General features: G+C 40.7%; 1 protein-coding gene across 1 annotated transcript in view; it reads left to right on the top strand.

Annotated features, from left to right (window-relative positions):
* SUCLG2 (succinate-CoA ligase GDP-forming subunit beta) overlaps window positions 1–19,127 on the top strand; it is a 583,799-nt gene that overhangs the window by 236,809 nt on the left and 327,863 nt on the right. Inside the window, exon 5 of the mRNA XM_085624774.1 lies at window positions 5,640–5,730. Coding sequence (XP_085480900.1) covers window positions 5,640–5,730 — 91 coding nt within the window. The remainder of the gene's footprint in view (window positions 1–5,639; window positions 5,731–19,127) is intronic.

Below are 19,127 nucleotides of genomic sequence, written 5' to 3'. Positions count from 1 at the left end.
ATTTTGCTGATGATACTCAGCTTTTTCTTACTATGGATAAAAATGCACCAGAAGTCTGTTCAGCCTTCAAGGATTGTTTGGCGGTGGTCTTTAAGTAGAGGCAGTACAGCAGTCTACAACGCAACACGAGAAAAACTCAAATCTGGAATATTGGATCGACCATGCCTGTCCTAACTGGGGCTTGCACTGCTCACCAGCGATGGCGGAAACCCAACTCCCCCTCCCAGCATCTCTGTCTCGGAATCTGGGAGTTAAGGTTGATTTAAACTTATCTATGCACCCTTGCGGCTGTTGTGGGCTCATGTTTTGTGCTACTGAGATAATAAAAAAAATCTTATGACTATCCCTGTTTCAAGCTCAGAGGTAAGTGATTCATGTGGTAATTACATCACACATTTATTACACCAACAGCCTCTTTATTGTACTAACTGATTACCACTTAAAGAGACCGCAGGCAGTACAAAATGCAGCTGCTAGAATACTTTTATAGGTCCCCCAAAAGGCATCCATTTCACATTATCTGAAAACTTTCTACTGGTTGCCATTTAAGGGGAGGGTTCAATTTAAAGCCTTGACCATGACCAGTCGCACTTCCTATGCTTCTGGTTTCACCTCCTTTCGGCTAGACTTCAGCACTATCTTCCAAGTAGATCTCTTTGTTCATCAGAGGCCTGCTTATTACTGGTCCCCAAAATCAGAAGGCAAAAAGTGAGGAGGCACATCATTCACCTATCAGGCATTGCGTGTTTGAAATCAACTTCCACTCCCTCTTCGGAAGATTAGGTCAGAGCCACTATTCAGGAAAGGCATCAAAGCCTGGCTGTTGGACCTTGATTTCTGAGAGGGTTCTTTGTCCTGTAGTTGGATGATTGTGTAGTTCCTCCTACCATCAGGAAACTCTTCGGAGTAGCTGTTGCACTCTATAAATAGCTGATTGATTGATTGAATCTTTTCAAATACTTTTCACTCAGGAAAATCTGAAAAGAACTTGAAAACAATAAGGAAGTGTCGGAATTTAAAGGGTAGCACTTGCCAAGGCCTAATTTACTTTCACTTTCAGTTTTACTTTCCTTTAGTTGCACACTGTGCCATTTGGAACCAATCTGTACCCAACTGATGAGTCCATAACTAGGGTAAAACCAATCCTGGGTTGCTTTTGTTCCGGGCCAGGTACGACCTGGCTTGGCAGCTCAGGTTGTACTGTTCCCACTGGGACAGCGTCAAGACTGATTTGCATATAGCTGGGTCCAAACTGATGTGGCATGGTGTGCAAAATAACGATATATTGGGATGTGGCCCGAGTAATTAATTATCAGTGTCTGAGATTAATACAAGTGTTCCATCCAAAACCTTTTTGGATACTTTAGTGTGTCGCCCTAAGTGGGACGGGTATGCCCAGACATGGGTCCCGTGCACACTGTTTCACTGGAACCAATCTATACCTGGCTGATAAGCCCATTACTAGGACAAAACCGTTCCTGGATTGCTTGTATTCTGGTTCAGGGTGGAACTAGCCTGGCAGTTCGGGTTCAAATGTTCCCAATGGAGCAGGTTCAAGGTACAGCTGGGTTCAAACAGAGGTGGCATGGTGTACACAATAACTATGGATTGGGATGCTGTCTGAGTAATTACCAGTGGCTGAGATTATTTCAAGTATTCCATCCATCACCTTTTGGTATACTTTAGCTATTTCCCTACGCCCATAAAAGCCTTTGTGTGCCAAAGCTTGTGCTTTCATGCAATATGCGGAATGCAGGAGATGAAACAAAAACAACCCTTAAAGTCTGCTCTTTATCCATATCTCGTACAAAAATAACATTGCTGCCGTGCACAGGATCAGGGTTCGTATTTGAGGGTAGGAAGCACCAAATGAAGGAGAGAGCTAGCTCTTATGGAGAGCTGAATGAAAAAAAAAGTAGTTCCGTAAATGTGAAAAGTGGAAGGACAAACATCAACCAGAAAGGATTGTAAGAGCCAAAGAGTGTAGGTTCCAGGGAAGGCATAAACCAAAAAAGAGGAAAACAAGCAAATGAGTAATGACACAGCTAACTAATGGTAAGCAATGGGCAGGCTGTAAATAAACCTGTTGATAAGCAATAGGTAGAAAAAAGAGGAAGCAAGGGCTATGTAGATGGGCAATCCAGGGGAGAGAACAGAGGGAGAGAAGAAACACCATGAACTAAGCTTTCAATTATATACACCATATTATTTAAGAGAATGTTCTTATATATGTATTGTTATTTAGATTGCACAAACTTAGCTAGGAATCATTAGTGTGCTGTACATTATCTGGGGTGTTGGGAGAAGGATCTACAAGATCATGTTCATCAAGTGGGCATTAGATGAATACATTTCACCTTTTTTAGCTTAGGGAGGTTAGGTGATTTGCCAGAATCCCATAATGTTAAGCCCAGCACCAGTCCCAGAGTCAGTAGCTGTATCCAATTGTACACATCTCCTCCACTGATGGCCTATTTCATATCTCTGCTGTTGTATAACAGGATAATTTTAGTGAGCTGGATGAAAGTCTAGAAGCTTTGTTCACCAACTCCTCTCTCTGTACCGCTGTTTCAGGTATTCCTTCAAAACTGAGTGCATCAATCTCCTCCCTAGCCAATCCTGATCAATCTGGCTTTATGCCAGGGAGAAACACAGCACTCAATATCAGTCGTCTCCATAACGTGCTCGCACGCAGAGAATTCCTGGAAGAAGACGCAGTGGTTCTGCCGTTAGATGCCGCTATGGCATTCGACTCTATAGAATGGCCATACTTATTCGAAGTTCTAAACAGAGTGGGATTTGGCCCAAAGTTTCTGGGCTGGGTAAAATTGCTGTATACAGATATACAGGGGCAAGTAAGAGTCAATAACTACACATCCCGCGCATTCACATCACTGAGAGATTCCCGATAGGGCTGTCCTTTATCTCCACTGATATTTTCTCTTATATTAGAACCACTCGCCGCATGGATATGTCGAGACGTAATGGTAAGGGGGCTGAAATGGGCGGAAGATCCGGAAGACCAAATATCCTTGTATGCTGACGATATACTATTATACCTTGCCTCACCCTATAAATCCATACACGCTGTCTTGAACATCTTCACGAATTTCAGTAAGTATTCCGGATATACAATCAATTGGAGTAAGTTGTTATTGTTTATGCTCCGGGGACAGGTTCCTCTTCTCCCAGTGAATTGTACGATAGAAGTGGCTAGAGAGGGATTCCGGTATTTGGGAATATTTGTACATCAGACCCGGCCCTTTTTCATAACCACAACTTAGCATCTCCGTTAGCCAGGCTACGAGCGGATGTAAGGCACTTGCAGTCCCTGCCCCTAGTAGGCCGTGCCTCCCTCTTCAAGATGCTGGCTCTCCCGCGCTTTCTATATATTCTTCAGAACTGCCCAAACCGTGTCCCAGATGCATATTTCAAAGCAGTGGAAAGTGAAGTCCGTACGCTGCTGTGGGATGGCAAGCCTCCCGGGTGGCAATGAAAAAGCTAACGAAAAGTTGGTACGACGGGGGCATAGCTTTACCCGACCTTAAACTCTACTATTGGGCCTCACAATTGGTAGTGGTAAACCACTGGATGTACCACCTCCCTAACGATCCGGCATATGTTCTTGACAGATACCAAACAGACCTCTTGGGTTATCTTTGAGCCCTATATTAAAAAAACAGAAAACGTAGATATTTTGGGCCCACCTCTCACACAATAGGGTTCTGGCACCAGGTGAATTCTCGTCTGGGCTGGGCTAACACCCTCACAAAAGCGACGCCATTGTGGTACGCCCAGAAACTAGGCACGCTATGTCATCAACCAGGGTTCGACAAGTGGGACATGATTGGAATTTTAGTGGTAGGAGATTTGATTAAAAAGGGATCTATCCTTAGTTTTGAGGAACTCCGGGGTCACTACCAAATGGCTCAGGGAGAACTGTTCAGGTACCTAAAAATACGACGCGCCCTACAGACTGCTTTTCCAAATCTCAAACACATACCAGAATCATCGCTATTAGAAGATCGATTGCTAGATGGGACACTACACTCGAAAGCCATATCTTTAACTTCTAAAAAAAAAACTGTGTAACAACCTGCCCGATACTTTTAGTAAACTTAGAGAGCAGTGGCAAAGAGACTTGGGGCCTATTGATAATGAAGACTGGCAAGCGGCCTTATTGTCCCCTAGAGAAGCAGCCATTACACTCCGCTTCCGACTGATACAGCTTAAGATTTTACACCGGTCCTATATGACGGGGACTACCTTGGCCAAAATAGGCGCAAGAACGGACGACCTCTGTCTTAGGGGTTGCCAACAAACAGCCACCTTTCATCACACTATCTGGGAATGCCCTGCTATACAGCATATATGGGAGGGAGCCACAACACGCATTTAGACCGCACTGGGGAAGGATGTAGTTCTTACACCACAGCTGGGTCTACTAAACATCTGGACAGCGACGGACCTTACAGAAATTGAGCAACAGCTGGTAACGCTAGGATATACACTAGTTAAGCGGGAACTGGCGAGAGGGTGGGGGGTGGCAACCCCACCATCCACTCATGTATGGGCGAAAGAATTCGACAAGTGCATGATAGCGGAAAAGTAAGTATTTATAACTCAGGGATGCCCAAAAAAATGGGACAGGAAATTGAACAAATGGAATGTCTATCGTGGAGACATATGTATATCCCCAGTGGAGGAATTAGAAATGCTCAGAAGTGGGAACAGAGATGTAATCAATTAGTGTCTATGCCTTGCTAGCCCCTAATCACTGTACAAAGGATTGGATAACTGTAAAGTACACTGAACTGTACTGTATGTATGGTTACCATTGAATTTAATAAACAGATATTTAAAAAAAAAAAAAAACTGAGTGCATCACCTACAGTTATTCCAGGTGGTACTTGAGGAAAACAGGGATGCAGATATTGTCTGCTCTCCATTCATTTACAGTTGCCTCTATTTTAAACATTGTGCATCCCTCCTTGTCTCTTAATCTATCACAGTCTTTCATGTGTTCTTCCACTTTTCAAGCTCTACCCACCAAGCATTCCATCTTGGAGTCCAACATTTGCATAGCCACCTCCACTTCTGAGAGTGTTCAGTGTACTTGCCTCCTAGATACCCCAAAGCATATTTTTTTGTTTTATGCTTTGAGGTGATCCTATGTCTGGATGCCCCTGTGCTTGTTTAACTACTCCCAAGGTGGTAATTTGTAAGTTTGTCCTCAAGTTAAGTGGTAGCAAGAAAGATTTTCTTTGGGAGCCAAACTTTTCACTGGATCTCTGCTACTGCTAATTGATATACTTGTCATTTGTAACAATTTTGCATTAACGTGTATCCTACTTGGACCAATGTTTTATCTGTTTCATGTTGTCTCTACAATTGCCAATAATGGTAAAGCTCATGAAATGCCTTCTAACCATTCCTTCCTTTACTGCATATTTTTGAGGAGCATTCCATTATGTTGTATTGTGTGAAAAGTTCAATTGAACATCTCTGCTGACTTTTAAAAAAAAACATACTGCTTTTGGAATTGGCACTTTTAAGTTCTAATTATGTTTGCCTGTGGACTTATGATTTTTGTTATCTTTTTATTAGAGTTTTAACGCATATAATTTGTTTTTTTCTAGTCCAGATGACATTGGACCTCTCACGAAGCAGATGATCGGATATAATCTTACAACAAAGCAAACTCCAGTGGGAGGTGTAAAAGTCAATAAAGTAAGGAAAAAGTTAACATTTAAGGAATTGTACAGAATGCTCATGCATCTTCAAGACTCCCTGATTGATATGCTGAGTGAACTTTTCTATTTTAAGAGTTTTATTTTAATATGTTTTCACACTTTCAACATCAAGTTTTAAAAATGAGTAGTTGAAATTGTTTATGATGTTTTGAGCCTGTAGTGATCAGACTCACTGTAAAATATATATATATGTCATGTGAACAAGCCTCTGTCGAGCTGAAACGCGTCATGGCGACCAAAAAAGTAAAATAAAAACATTATAGCACCCACGTTGGGTCCGTGTCCATCTGTTCGGTGTGGACTGCTACCGGATATGGAGAAGAAAGTGAGATATATATATATATATATATTATCTACTGGCGGTCGCCAGTAGATAGTTATAGTTAGGACCTATTTTCCAAAGGAAATCTGCAACATTCTATTCCCAATAAGTCTGGCGCCGGTTGACGAATCTTCACGACATTTTCCAAACTTTTGGCCAGCTCCGCTCCGCTCCTACCCTGAAAGTTTCGTGGTGATTCGTCAAGCGGGGGCCGAGAAAAAAGGGGGGTCCCAAAACGCGTTTTCCCCATGCAATTTCCCATAGGATCTGTTGTCGCAGCTACAGCCCGAACCGCTGAACGGAATGACACCAAATTTGGCAAAGAGGTAGTCCTCAGTTCAGACTCGTGCCTTTTGCATAAATGGTGTGGATCTGTTCAGTAGTTCCTGAGGAAATTAGGGTAAAAAAGTTAGTGGTATCTATGGCCAGGGAGGATCTGTGGACCCTACCCGCACCGTAAGCGCACCCTCTCCGAACCGAGCGCGCACCCTCCCCGAACCAAGCGCGCACCCACCCGATCGCGCGCTGAATGCTAATTGGCTGTCGAGTTTCTGTCTACATTCGAAACCAGGAACTGTTGGCGGCCATTTTCTGCCTCGGTAGAAGCGAGGCAGAAGAAGCAAGGGGAATAAGTGTGTAAAACATATAAAGGGGGCAGAGTGGAAATACTCTGACCCTCTAGAGGTGCTTAGGGGGTCCCAGAAGGACCCTGAGGCCCCCTTTTTTTTTTTTAAACGGCGAAATACGCGCACGAGGGCGCATCCTAACGCGTTGGGTGCACGGATTCTCACGCGTTGGGTGCGCGGATCCACAGCAATGTTTATTGAAAAAAGACAAAAAATCATTGGTTGTATGAGTACTTTCTACACTGAAAGGTAGGGTAAATATTTTTAAAGGTATGATTCTTATTGGTTTACAAAAATAGATTGTAAGGAACATTATATATGATAAGCTGATATGTTGAAAAGTCAAGCACACTTCCTGTCTTGTTTAGTAACATTGTGTGCTGAACTTGTGACCAGTGAGCTCAGTGCAGTGTTCCATTACCTGTTTCTATGGTAACAGGCAGAAGGCAGATTGGGGCAAGGGTTGAAATGTATTTCAGTTGGAAAGGGTTTAAATGTTTAACCAATAGAAATGTGTGTTTGCTTTTGAGTTTATGTGTGATGGATTGTGATTTGATGTTTACATGTATATGTGTGGAAAATGAAAGGGAAACTTTTCCATTCTTTGTTTTTGCTGAGAGGTGCACAGTGCAGAGATTCTGTAAAAGGAAATATGGTGAGTGATTGATATACTTCTTAATCTACAAAAGAACTTGAAAGATGAGTTATTTAATTGTGAGGGGATGTATGTAGACAATTTTGATTTTAATCAGACTAATGTATTTCTCCTGCTAAAGTGTAGGGAGTACTTTTTTTTTCTACAATGTGTGTGCATGTAGAAACCATTCTGTGATATGCATTTGTGTTTTTCATGTGTTTGTAGACAGATAACTGTGCTGTTTTTATATTTTGGTAGAATTAGAAACCAGTCATTGTTTATGAATTTGTGAAATGAGTTACGTTATGTTTCTATACTAAAATGTAGTACTACTTCTAGATGAAGAAATGTGTTTTGGTATAGTGCAAGGGATAGTGTTGTTTGTCTAGAATCACACAGTGAGTATGTGTGCATTTGGGAACCACTGCAAGAGAAGCATTTGGTAACATCGTGTATTTGCTGACGGATAACTTTTTAACTTGTCATGTCAAGTTTTAGTAGCATTAGAAGACAGTTATGGCTTATGGTTTCATTAAATGAGTCAGGCATTGACAGTAAATTGCAGTCGTGAAATATGTAGATTGTGTGCAGTTCCCTTACCACTTGCACTGTAGTGAATGAGTTTTGGTAAACTCATAGGGATAGTGGTGCTTGTCTAGAATCACACTGTGAGTTAGTTTGTATTTGGGATCACTGTGAGAGAAGCATTTGGTAACATCATGTATTTGCTGACAGATAACTGTTTTAAAACCTGTCATGTTGTGAAGTTTTAGTAGCATTAGAAGCCAGTCTTTGCTTATGCTTTGATTAAATGAGTCAGGCTTTGACACAAAAGTGCAGTCCTGAAATATGAAGATTGTGTGCAGTTCCCTTACCACTTCCACAGTAGTGAATGATTTTTGGTAAACTCCTGGGAATAGTGGTTGTTGTCTAGAATCACACTGTGAGTGTGTGTGCATTTGGGAACCACTGTGAGAGAAGCATTTGGTAACATCGTGTATTTGCTGACAGATAACTATTTTAAAACCTGTCATGTTGTCAAGTTTTAGTAGCATTAGAAGCTAGTCATTGCTTATGCGTTGATTAAATGAGTCATGCTTTGACACTGATGTGGTGTACTTAAATATGTAGATTGTGTGCAGTACCATTAACTCTTCCAGACTAGTGAATGAGGTTTGGTAAACTCCTAGGATAGTGTTGCTTGTGTAAAATCACACTGTGAGTCTGTGTGCATTTGGGTAAGGATTGTGAGAGAAGCATTTGGTAACATCGTGTATTTGCTGAGAGATAACTGTTTTAAAACCGGTCATGTTGTCAAGTTATAGTAGCATTAGAAGCCAGTCTTTGCTTATGCTTTGATTAAATGAGTCCGGCTTTGACACAAAAGTGCAGTCCTGAAATATGAAGATTGTGTGCAGTTCCCTTACCACTTCCACAGTAGTGAATGATTTTTGGTAAACTCCTAGGTATAGTGGTTGTGTGTCTAGAATCACACTGCGAGTCTGTGTGCATTTGGGAACCACTGTGAGAGAAGCATTTGGTAACATTGTGTATTTGCTGACAGATAACTAATTTAAAACCTCTCATGTTGTCAAGTTTTAGTAGCATTAGAAGCTAGTCTTTGCTTATGCGTTGATAAAATGAGTCCGGGTTTGACACTAAGGTGCAGTACCATGTACTATTCTGTTCACTGTGGCAGAACTGAAAATTTCAAAGTGTTACCTAAGCACTGTCCTAGAAGTAGTCTGATTATTTAGTCAGTTTCTAAGTACCAAATAGATTGCTTCAAATGTCTATGCAGTATGCATGTACTGTTCTAACATACTATACACTTGTCTTTTACACCTTCAATTCCCTAGTCAGTATCCATACACTTCCACATCCTGTCACTTCATTTGCAGTCCTCTAGAGACCCATTCAACAGCATGTACTAATCCATCCACTGTGCCAAAACCCAAACACTTATAAATTCACCAAGACACTCTCTTTCCAGTACTCTAATGATTCAGTCACTGCGTAAGTATTCATGCACTGAGCCAGGTCTTAGCACATGGACTTCTTCAAACCCCTATCCACTATGCATGCAGTCCTTTAACCACCTACACACTTGTCCTTCACATCTTCAATTCCCCAGTCAGTATCTGTTCACTTCCAGCAAACACCCTGTCACTGCCGTTGCACTCCTCTAGTGACCCATTCAGCATCATGTACTAATCCATTCACTGCGCCAAACCCTAATAAATTCACCCAGGCACTCTCCTTGCAGTACTCTAATCATTCAGTCAGTACCCAAGTACTCATACAGTGACCCAGGCCTTAGTATATGGACTGCTTTAAACCCTTATCCACTATGCATGCAGTCCTCTAACCACCTACACAATTGTCTTTCACACCTTCAATTCCCTAGTCAGTATCCATACACTTCCAGGAAATACCATGTCACTCCCTTTGCAGTCCTCTAGTGACCCATTCAGCACCATGTACTAATCCATTCACTGTGCTAAAACCCAAACACTTATAAATTCACCAAGATACTATATTTGCAGTACTCTAATCATTCAGTCAGTGCCTTAGTATTCATACACTGAGCCAGGCCTTAGCACATGGACTGCTTCAAACCCCTATGCACTATGCATGCCGTCTTCTAACCACCTAGACACTTGTCTTTCACACTTTCAATTTCCTAGTCAGTATCCATACAGTCCAGCACTTGTCACTGCCTTTGCACTCCTCTAGTGACCCATTCAGTACCAAGTACTAATCCATTCCCTGTGCGAAAAGCCTAGCACTTATAAATTCACCTAGGCACTCTCCTTGCTGTACTCTAATCATTCAGTCAGTACCCAAGTAGTCAAGCAGTGAGCCAGGCCTTAGCACATGGACTGCTTTAAATGCCTATGCAGTATGGATGCAGTCCTCTAATCACCTACACAGTTGTGTTTCACACCTTCTATTCCCTAGTTAGTATTCATACTCTTCTAGCAAACACCCTGTCACTCACCCAGTGTGTCTCCTTATAGTATTGTAATCATTTAGTCAGTCAGCACGTAGTCTTTTAGTGAGGTAGGCTTTAGGGCATGAACTGCTTCAAAGTAGTGTGCACTATGCATGTAGTGTTTTAACGATCGTCACAGTTGTGGTTCAGTGCTATAGTTTCTTAGTCCGTTTTTATATAAAATGTGTTTGTACAGTAATGGAATAGTATAAATTTGAAAGTTATTAATATACATTTATTTGTGATTCTTTTTTTACAGATACAGAACAGGAGTGTTTCTCATCTGTTTGCACTCTTCTCGTGCAAGATTGTTTGGATAAAGGGTCCTTAGGTGTTTCATCATACTTGCTGTGCCGCACGAGTATTTTTTGTTAGGATCCCCTCCTAACAGAACTCTTTGGCAAATCTTGCGAGTGACAAAGGTGGCATTGGTCTTTGTTTGCCCCTTGGGAAAAGTAAAAAATGTCCTCACCACTGAAGCAAAACGTTGTGGGCGTGGTGCTTTCTGCAAAAACTTTTCCTCAGAGTCGGTAAATATTTTAAAGCGGCAACATTTACAGTTTTTGTAAGTTAAACTTATAAAATTTTGTTAGCTGTATGCATTTTATATATCTGTGATTTGTTTCTTGTGGTATTTTGTTGAGAATACCATGTTGTTGTTTTTTTAACAATCTTTCTGATTTTCCAGGTCTGTCGTCGACATCCATGGTCCCCACAGGAGTTTTCCACCTTGTTGTTTTGTATTATTGTTGTTACATTTTGTTTATTAGTTTATTGTTCATATATATGTTAATAAAAAAATAAAGTTTGAAAATAGTTTATCGTTTATATATTTATTATTATAAAAAATAAAGTTTGAAAAAAAAATTAATAACGTTTTTGCTTGTTCTCTTAACTGCTGTGTGACTCTTTCTTGTTCTTATTACTGTTATTTGATGGAGTCCACCATGGTGTTAAATTTTGGGCCACTTATCGCTGGAATACTGGTGATATCTGCAGTTTGCACCAACTTCTGAATAGTGTGTTAGATTTATCTCAACTTTACTTCCGTTAAAGTGCTGATAATGAAATGGAGAGTAGCCGTTCCCGTGCAAAAAACACGAGGTGCACCTTTCCGATTTATTCTAAATACTAAAATCCTGTATTGAATTGCACTGAGGTATTTGCTGCACTTACAGTGTACACACAATCTATTAAGAAATCTCATTGTATTTATATCGATTGGGAATAGTTTGTCAGGTGCTGGATCTTGACGAGATACATTGCTCAGTTCGTATATTGTTCTGCACACGAAAAAAATCACATCACAACTTTCACACCAATTGCAATGCGAAACAAATTCCGGCGATAAGACACGTTAGCACCAGGGATTTTACACCTGCTTTCTGCTGGTGTTAAGCAGGACAACTACCTGCACCATGAAAGGGAACACAGCCAATAGCCACACCAGAACACCCACAGGTGCCATAGAGTCAATGAGCATGATACAGGGATACCCATGAGGGCCAGAAGACTCATCTCAACAACTCCAAGACTGCCAATGCCCCTCAAACCCACATCTTAGTAAGTGTGTACCTGTGGTCATTGTCTTAGCATGATAGGCACGAGCCCTGCAACATCACAGTGTGCTGTCACCTCAGCGTTGGCAGTGAGCCTGGATGTGTAGCTACGAACGCATCCTCCTGCATGCACAACTGGCGTGTGCTGGTCTGGGGTTCACAGGTCAGTGCAGGGGTGTGCCTATCCGGCAAGGGGAACAGGGTGTCTCAGACATGTCCGTGTACAGGAAGTGCGGTAAGTGTGTCTCTGTGTTCTGGTGTGGCCTGCTACAAGAGCCGCAGCAGTCGATGTTGTAAAGTGGCATGCACCACCTCCAAACGGCACTGTGATGTTGTAGTTGGAATGTAGCAGGACATAGGCAAATAGGCATTACAATGGTGTGCCATACGAGTGCACGAGATACAACAGCGCACCGTACAAAAGTGTGGGGGCTCGTGGGAGGGAGGAGCAGCCGTTTGGCAACATAACACACAGTGAACTCGACCATGTGCCACATGCTGGGCATCTCATCCATGATGACCACGGTCGCAGACATCCCACAACACCAACGACTGGCCTTTGTACACATCCTGTATGAATGCAGCGTGGTTTTCACTTCTATGCTCATTCAGTGGTGTGATGTTGGCGGGTTGTGTGACTTGTGCTCCTTGTTGGTGTGTTTCATTTTGGCCATTGTTAGTCTATATGTGTGTTGTACTTAATTGTGCATGTGTGCCATTCTGCCCATCTCCCCCCCTCCCCCCACTCCCTGCTTCTTCCTCTTCCTAGTGCTGTTGTGCCTATAATTTTGTTGCTGCACACATAAATACATGTAAACAATAAATTAGAATAGTTCCTTGATTCTTTTAGGTTTCAAAACTTCTCTATTGGTTTCTTTTTAATTTTCCATTTGAACCGTTTTTTAAATATTCAACAACACATAGAAGTCAGAAGTGCAACGTATTCTATCAACACACTTTCTAGAACATTCTACAACACGTGCAGGTTAAAAGTTCATCAATTTTTTAAAACTTAACGATATTTTTTTGTAACATTTTCTTGAACATTTAACGACACATGCAGGTTAAAAGTTGACGATTGTTTTAAGTTCGAACAGTGCCTTCCAAATGCAAGTAGCAGGTGTGATTGAGCTGAGCAAATTTTATCCTATGATATGTTCTCCACGTTGAAACTGCTTTTTCTTAACCAATCACAAAGATGCTTTTCCACAAAACTAATGTGCACCCTACTTTTAAAAAAGATTGCTTTTCATGATATCTTTAGAGATAAGTTATAGATAGGAATTAGCATTTAAAAAAACCTTTGAAATTCACTGAAAAAACCATAGGTTTCATGCACGTTATAGTTAGGAATTGGCATTTAAAAAACCTTAGAAATTCACTGAAAAACCATAGGTTTCAGGGGCGTTATAGTTAGCTGGACATTTCCCACATACAACACCCTAGAAATTCCCCTGTTATAGTTAGTTCAGCTAACTATAACTCGCGCCCCTGCAATGCACTGCTGATGACGTCACATATTACATCACACATGACATGGTCAGTGACATCACTGATGACATCACTGATGACATCACTGATGACATCACTGATGGCGTCATCCATGTGATAAATTACTGCATCTTCTCACACCCTAATTTAACCGTTGATACACCGACTCAAAATTTCAGACGCCCATTCTCAAAACCATAGATACTCCAATACCAATAACTACATACCCACTTATTAACTCTTAGGTCTACATACACCTCCACTCATTCACCTGTACAGTCACTCATACTTACAGTCACTCCGTACAAGACTATCATATGCATTTATACACCTACATAGACACTCACACACCACCAATCATCCATAGAGGTACTCTCACACCTAGTCAGTCATGCAAATAATTAATTACACTCCCAGTTACTCACCTATGCAGTTATACACACTCAAGTTCACTTACTCATAAAAATAGTACCACATTCTTACGCTCTTATGCAATCATTGATACAAGCACACACTCATCCATACAGCCACCCTCACAATCACACACTCTCACATATACCCACTTATATACTCTTACACGCATATATACTGCCTTTCACATATGTAGTTAGTCACAAATGTACCACTGAGATATACATTCAATCCCTAACACACCCATACATTCACTCACTCAACCATACAGTTCATCACAGATGCACTCTTAAAACCACGCACCCATAGAATCACCCCCTCACACATCTATGCACAGAGTCACACACAGCCTACGCACACAAACACTCAGGCACCCATACAGATACTCAGACAACCAATCAATAACCCATATAGACACTCATATAGCTATTCACAAAACCATGCAGCCACTTATACACCAACACACAGACACATACAGACATTCACACAGTTTAGTCACTAGTCTGTAGTAAGATACATTTAATGACTCACTTATAGAGTCAGTTACACACCTACAAAATCATCCATTCACACACTTGTACACCCACTCATTCTTCCACCGGCCTTTCCCTATATATATTAAACATATTAAAACTGTTCAGAAACACATACTCAATGGTTTCGTCATCAGTGATGTCATTTGAGATGTCATCAGGGATGTCATCAGTGATGTCACTGACCATGTCATGAGTGATGTAATATGTGACGTCATCAGCAGTGCATTGCGGGTGCGTGAGTTATAGTTAGCTGAAGTATATATATACACATACATACATACCACGGCTTTGGTCAAAAAGCATAATTTTTTCTGCATGAAATAAATACCTTAAAACTGCAGAACGGTGTGGCTTGTGGATCTTCATTTACATTTGAACAAGGTTCTGCTTGTGGAATATATATATATAATATATTCACTGAAAAAACAAAGGTTACAGGGACGTTATAGTTAGGCTGACATTTCACTCGTACAAAACTTGAGACATTCAGCAGTTCTAGTTAGCTGACCAAAATATAACTTGCGCTCATGCAATAAACTGCTTATGACCTCCCATATTACATCACTCATGACATGGTCAGTGACATCACTCATTTCCGGAAATGCGCTGAGCATTTGGAACTCTTTACCTTATAATCTATGATGCACCCTCCCTCCTTCCCTAACTTCAAAAGAAACTTGAAACAACTTCTCAACAAATGCTTTAACTCCTAAACTATTGACCTGGACTATTTACTGCGTGCACTGAGTAATCCAGACGACCATAGGCTGTTTTACCTGATTTATGTTGCCTATCAGATCCTCTCGAATTGCTCCTCTTGTTTTTGGCACTGCCATTATTTCCTTGAATGTGTTCTTTTTTCTGTTTTTAATTCTCGTCTCATTTGTACTCTCATGTATGTTTTCACTGAATTGTTAGACCAAAGACTCTGTAAAGTGCTCGGATACCTTGGGGTCTAGAAAGTGCTATATAAAACCTATAAGCTAATAAAATAAATAAATAAAATGACATTACTGATGACATCATCCTGTGACTGAGTGTTTTTAAAAATATTGAGTGTTAAATATATATACACCAAGGTGTATTGATGAATCAGTGGGTGTATGAGTGCCTGTATGGATAATTCAGTGGGTGTGTGACTGACTGTATAAATAAGTGATTAGGTGTTTCAGTGAATGTATGATTGAGTGACTAGGCTGTGAGAATGTCTGTACGAGTCTGTCAGTTGGTGTCTATGTGGCTGTATGGGTGATTGATTGGTTGTCTGAGTACCTGTATGGGTGTATATGTGGCTGTATGGGTGGGTGAGAGGGAGTGTGACTGCCTGCATGGATGAGTGAGTGGGTAAGTCAGTGGCTATATGGGTGACCGAGTGTGTGTATGGCTATATCAGCGAGTGAACAGATGTGTCAGTGGTGTTGGGTTAGTAACTGCATATGTGAATGGCAGTATAGGAGAGTGTTGGAGTATATGAGTATTTGTTGGTATCTGTGTTAGTATCTGTATGAATAAGTGAGTAGGTATGTGTATAACTGTATAGGTGAGTAAGTAGCTGTGTGATTGACTCTAGGTTAGTGAGTAGGTGAGTGAGTAGCTCTATGAGTGACTGACTGTGTGAGTGGCTGTATAGGTGTATGCTTGTATATATCAGTGGCTGTTTTAGAGTTAGTGTATGAGTAGCTGTATGGGTGACTGAGTGAATGTGTGTGTAGACCTATGAATTATTAAGTGGGTGTGTAAGTACTGGTATGGGTGTGTCAATGGTTTTGACATTGATAGTGTGGAAGTTGAAGTGGGTGTATTAATGATTATATTGGGGTGTGAGTGGGTGCGTCAGAGATTCTGTGAATTATGTCATGAGTGATGTCATAAGTGATGTCACTGACCATGTAATGAGTGATGTAATATGTGAGGTCATAAGCAGTGCATTGCTGGAGCACAAGTTATAGTTAGCTAACTATAACTATAACTGCTGAATTTCTCTGGTTTTGTACAAGTTAACTGTCAGCCTAACCATAACACCCCTGTAACCTTTGGTTTTTTTTCAGTGATTTTCTGAGGTTTTTATAATTCTGTTCCCTAACTATAACGTCCCTGTAACCTTTGTTTTTTTCAGTGAATTTATAACTTTTTAAAATTCTATTTCTTAACTATAACGTCCCTGCATTTTGTTTTCTACAATTAGATATTAAATATTACATCTGCATGGTGAACCACTGTTTGTTGTATTTGTCATCCATTTATTTACAAATACATTAATCATCTTATTTCAAGATATTTTCACAATGATGTCACAATTGCCAAGGACACACCACAAATACCACACGTTTGGACAAAACCACCGAGGTGCCCACAATTTTGTTTGTTTTCTTCTTAAATTTCTTTTAGAATTTTATTAATTTGCGACAATGTCGTGAAATTGGAAAACGAAAGCAGACATTCAACGACCACCACCACATTAGAAATTTTTTACCTAAAAAGTTAATTCTAACTATTACAATACACACATGACTAACTTTAAGGACATGTTTCTACACATATTTTTGTGGTAACTTTAAAAAAAACTGTGTTTGAACCCTACCTCCCGTGTTCGCGACTATGCCGAGTGTCGCAATGACTTTGGTAACCGTGACAATCACGCCTTTAAGAGGTGAAAAAGACATATGCTCACATTTTACAGTATTTTAGACACTAGGGCTGTATTACTGTACTGTTTAAAGTCATATATTTATGGAGAGTTTGTACAAAACAATCTTGTATTGCGAAGACGTCGGTAACCGCGATGATCCCGCCTTTCTATTATAAAGTGTAGAACACATATATGCACACATTTTACAGTATTTTAGACACTAGGGGCTGATCAGTGCCCTGTTTAAAATCACATTCTTCAAGGTAGTTACCCCTAAAATGTTCTGCCCCGGGAACTGTTTCCAAAACTTAAAATGGTGTCCGAAACTTTCTGTTCAGGTTGCATCCAGCCAACCACAGCATTTCCGTTGGCGCTCCTTTGCGAATTACCTCAAACACGTCGCTATGTAATCACGAGCACCACGAAACCGCCGCAACTTTCTGTTAAGGTTGCATCCAACCAGTGAAAGCATCCCTGTTGAAGTGCGCTTTCACAGTTTACCACAAACTCTTCACAGTTTAACCACGATCATCATGAAACCATTACGAAATATCAGCGACCAGGGATGGGATTTCATTTCTCAAGTAGTACTGAACGGATTTGCACAAAATAACAAAAAGCACAATCTGCATAACATTTACCTTTCTACCAAATTTGGTGAATTCCGTCCGACGGTTCGGGCTGTAGGTTCGACAATGCGTTACTATGGGAATTACCATTACACACGCACAATTTTTTGTACCCCTAATTCTCGGTACCCACTGCACGAATCACCCCCAAACTTTTCATGACACATAAAACCTACTTTGACACTTTTTGGGAAATTTCATGCAAATTGGTCAAACGATGCCAAAGTAATAAGCAAGTCAAAAAATAGTTTTCATATAGAAACTAGATCCACTCTAATCCAAAACTCTAGAGGCAACACTCACAATAAATAAGCACAAACAATATATATGAATATATGTGTGTGTGTATGTGTGTGTGTATATATGTGTGTGTGTGTGTGTGTATATTACCTACTGGCAGTCGCCAGTCGGTAGTTATAGTTAGGACCTATTTTCCATAGGAAATCCGCAACATTCTATTTGGAATAACGTTGGCGCCGATTGACGAATCTTTATGAAATTGTCCAAATTTTTGGCCAGCTCCGGTCTGCTCCTATCCTGTAAATCTCACGGTGATTCGTCAAGCGGGGGCCGAGAAAAAAGGGGGCTCCCAAAACGCGTTTTCCCCATGCATTTTCCCATAGGACCTGTTGACGCAGCTACAGCCCGAACTGCTGAACGGAATTACACCAAATTTGGCAAAGAGGTAGTCCTCAGTTCAGACTCGTGCCTTTTGCTTAAATGGTGCAAATCCGTTCAGTAGTTCCTGAGAAAATTAGAGTTAAAAAGATAGATATATCTGGGCGGAGCCTAACCACACATCTCATCGTGAGATCTGATTGGCAGTCAGTACTTCATCCAAGAAGTGTTGGCAGCCATCTTGGGACCAATATACATGATAGCACCTCATTAAAAAGCATTGCAGTTAATAGAAGGTTTTAAGACTTTAGTTACATTATAAATCATTTGTTGATGGTACCATACTCATTTTAGGAATTGTGGTGTGTTCTAAGGTGATTTTACCATGTGAAAAAGCCTTCTGCTGTGATATCATGAATCATGTTTGTGAGAACTATTTTCTCATGCTTTTCCCAGAGGTTTAGAAGGTGATCTATAAGCTAAACTGAGAACATATTTTCTGTAAATTCACATTACCTTTCTCAGTCATGTGAGAATGAAGTCTGACATTCTCAGTAAAATATGTACATCCAACAAGGGCAGAGACTGTCAGTTGATTCCTTTGTGTTCTACTGCAGCTTCCCAGAGTGTTCTAAAGAACAACTAGAGCGCCAACAGTCCTACTTATGACAAACGTATTGCACACCTGAAGCCATCTTGATTGGAATAAAGTGGTAACTCTTAAAACATTTAATTTAAAAAGGAACACAATGAGTGGGTTCATTTTGCCATAGAAAGTATGATTAGTGCTGCAGAAAGAAAAATTAGGGCACATTTTGAGTGACTTCTCAAATCCCTTTTTATTTCATTAAAAACGTCTGACATGCAGACTGAAACATGCACTTTCAATACCAGCAGCAGACTTCCCTGGTGAGCAGTAGC

Source organism: Triturus cristatus, chromosome 9 (genome assembly GCF_964204655.1).
Source record: "Triturus cristatus chromosome 9, aTriCri1.1, whole genome shotgun sequence".
Lineage (NCBI taxonomy): Eukaryota > Metazoa > Chordata > Amphibia > Caudata > Salamandridae > Triturus > Triturus cristatus.
Note: the sequence above shows the minus strand (reverse complement) of the source record. Positions and strands in the feature narration are given on the sequence as shown.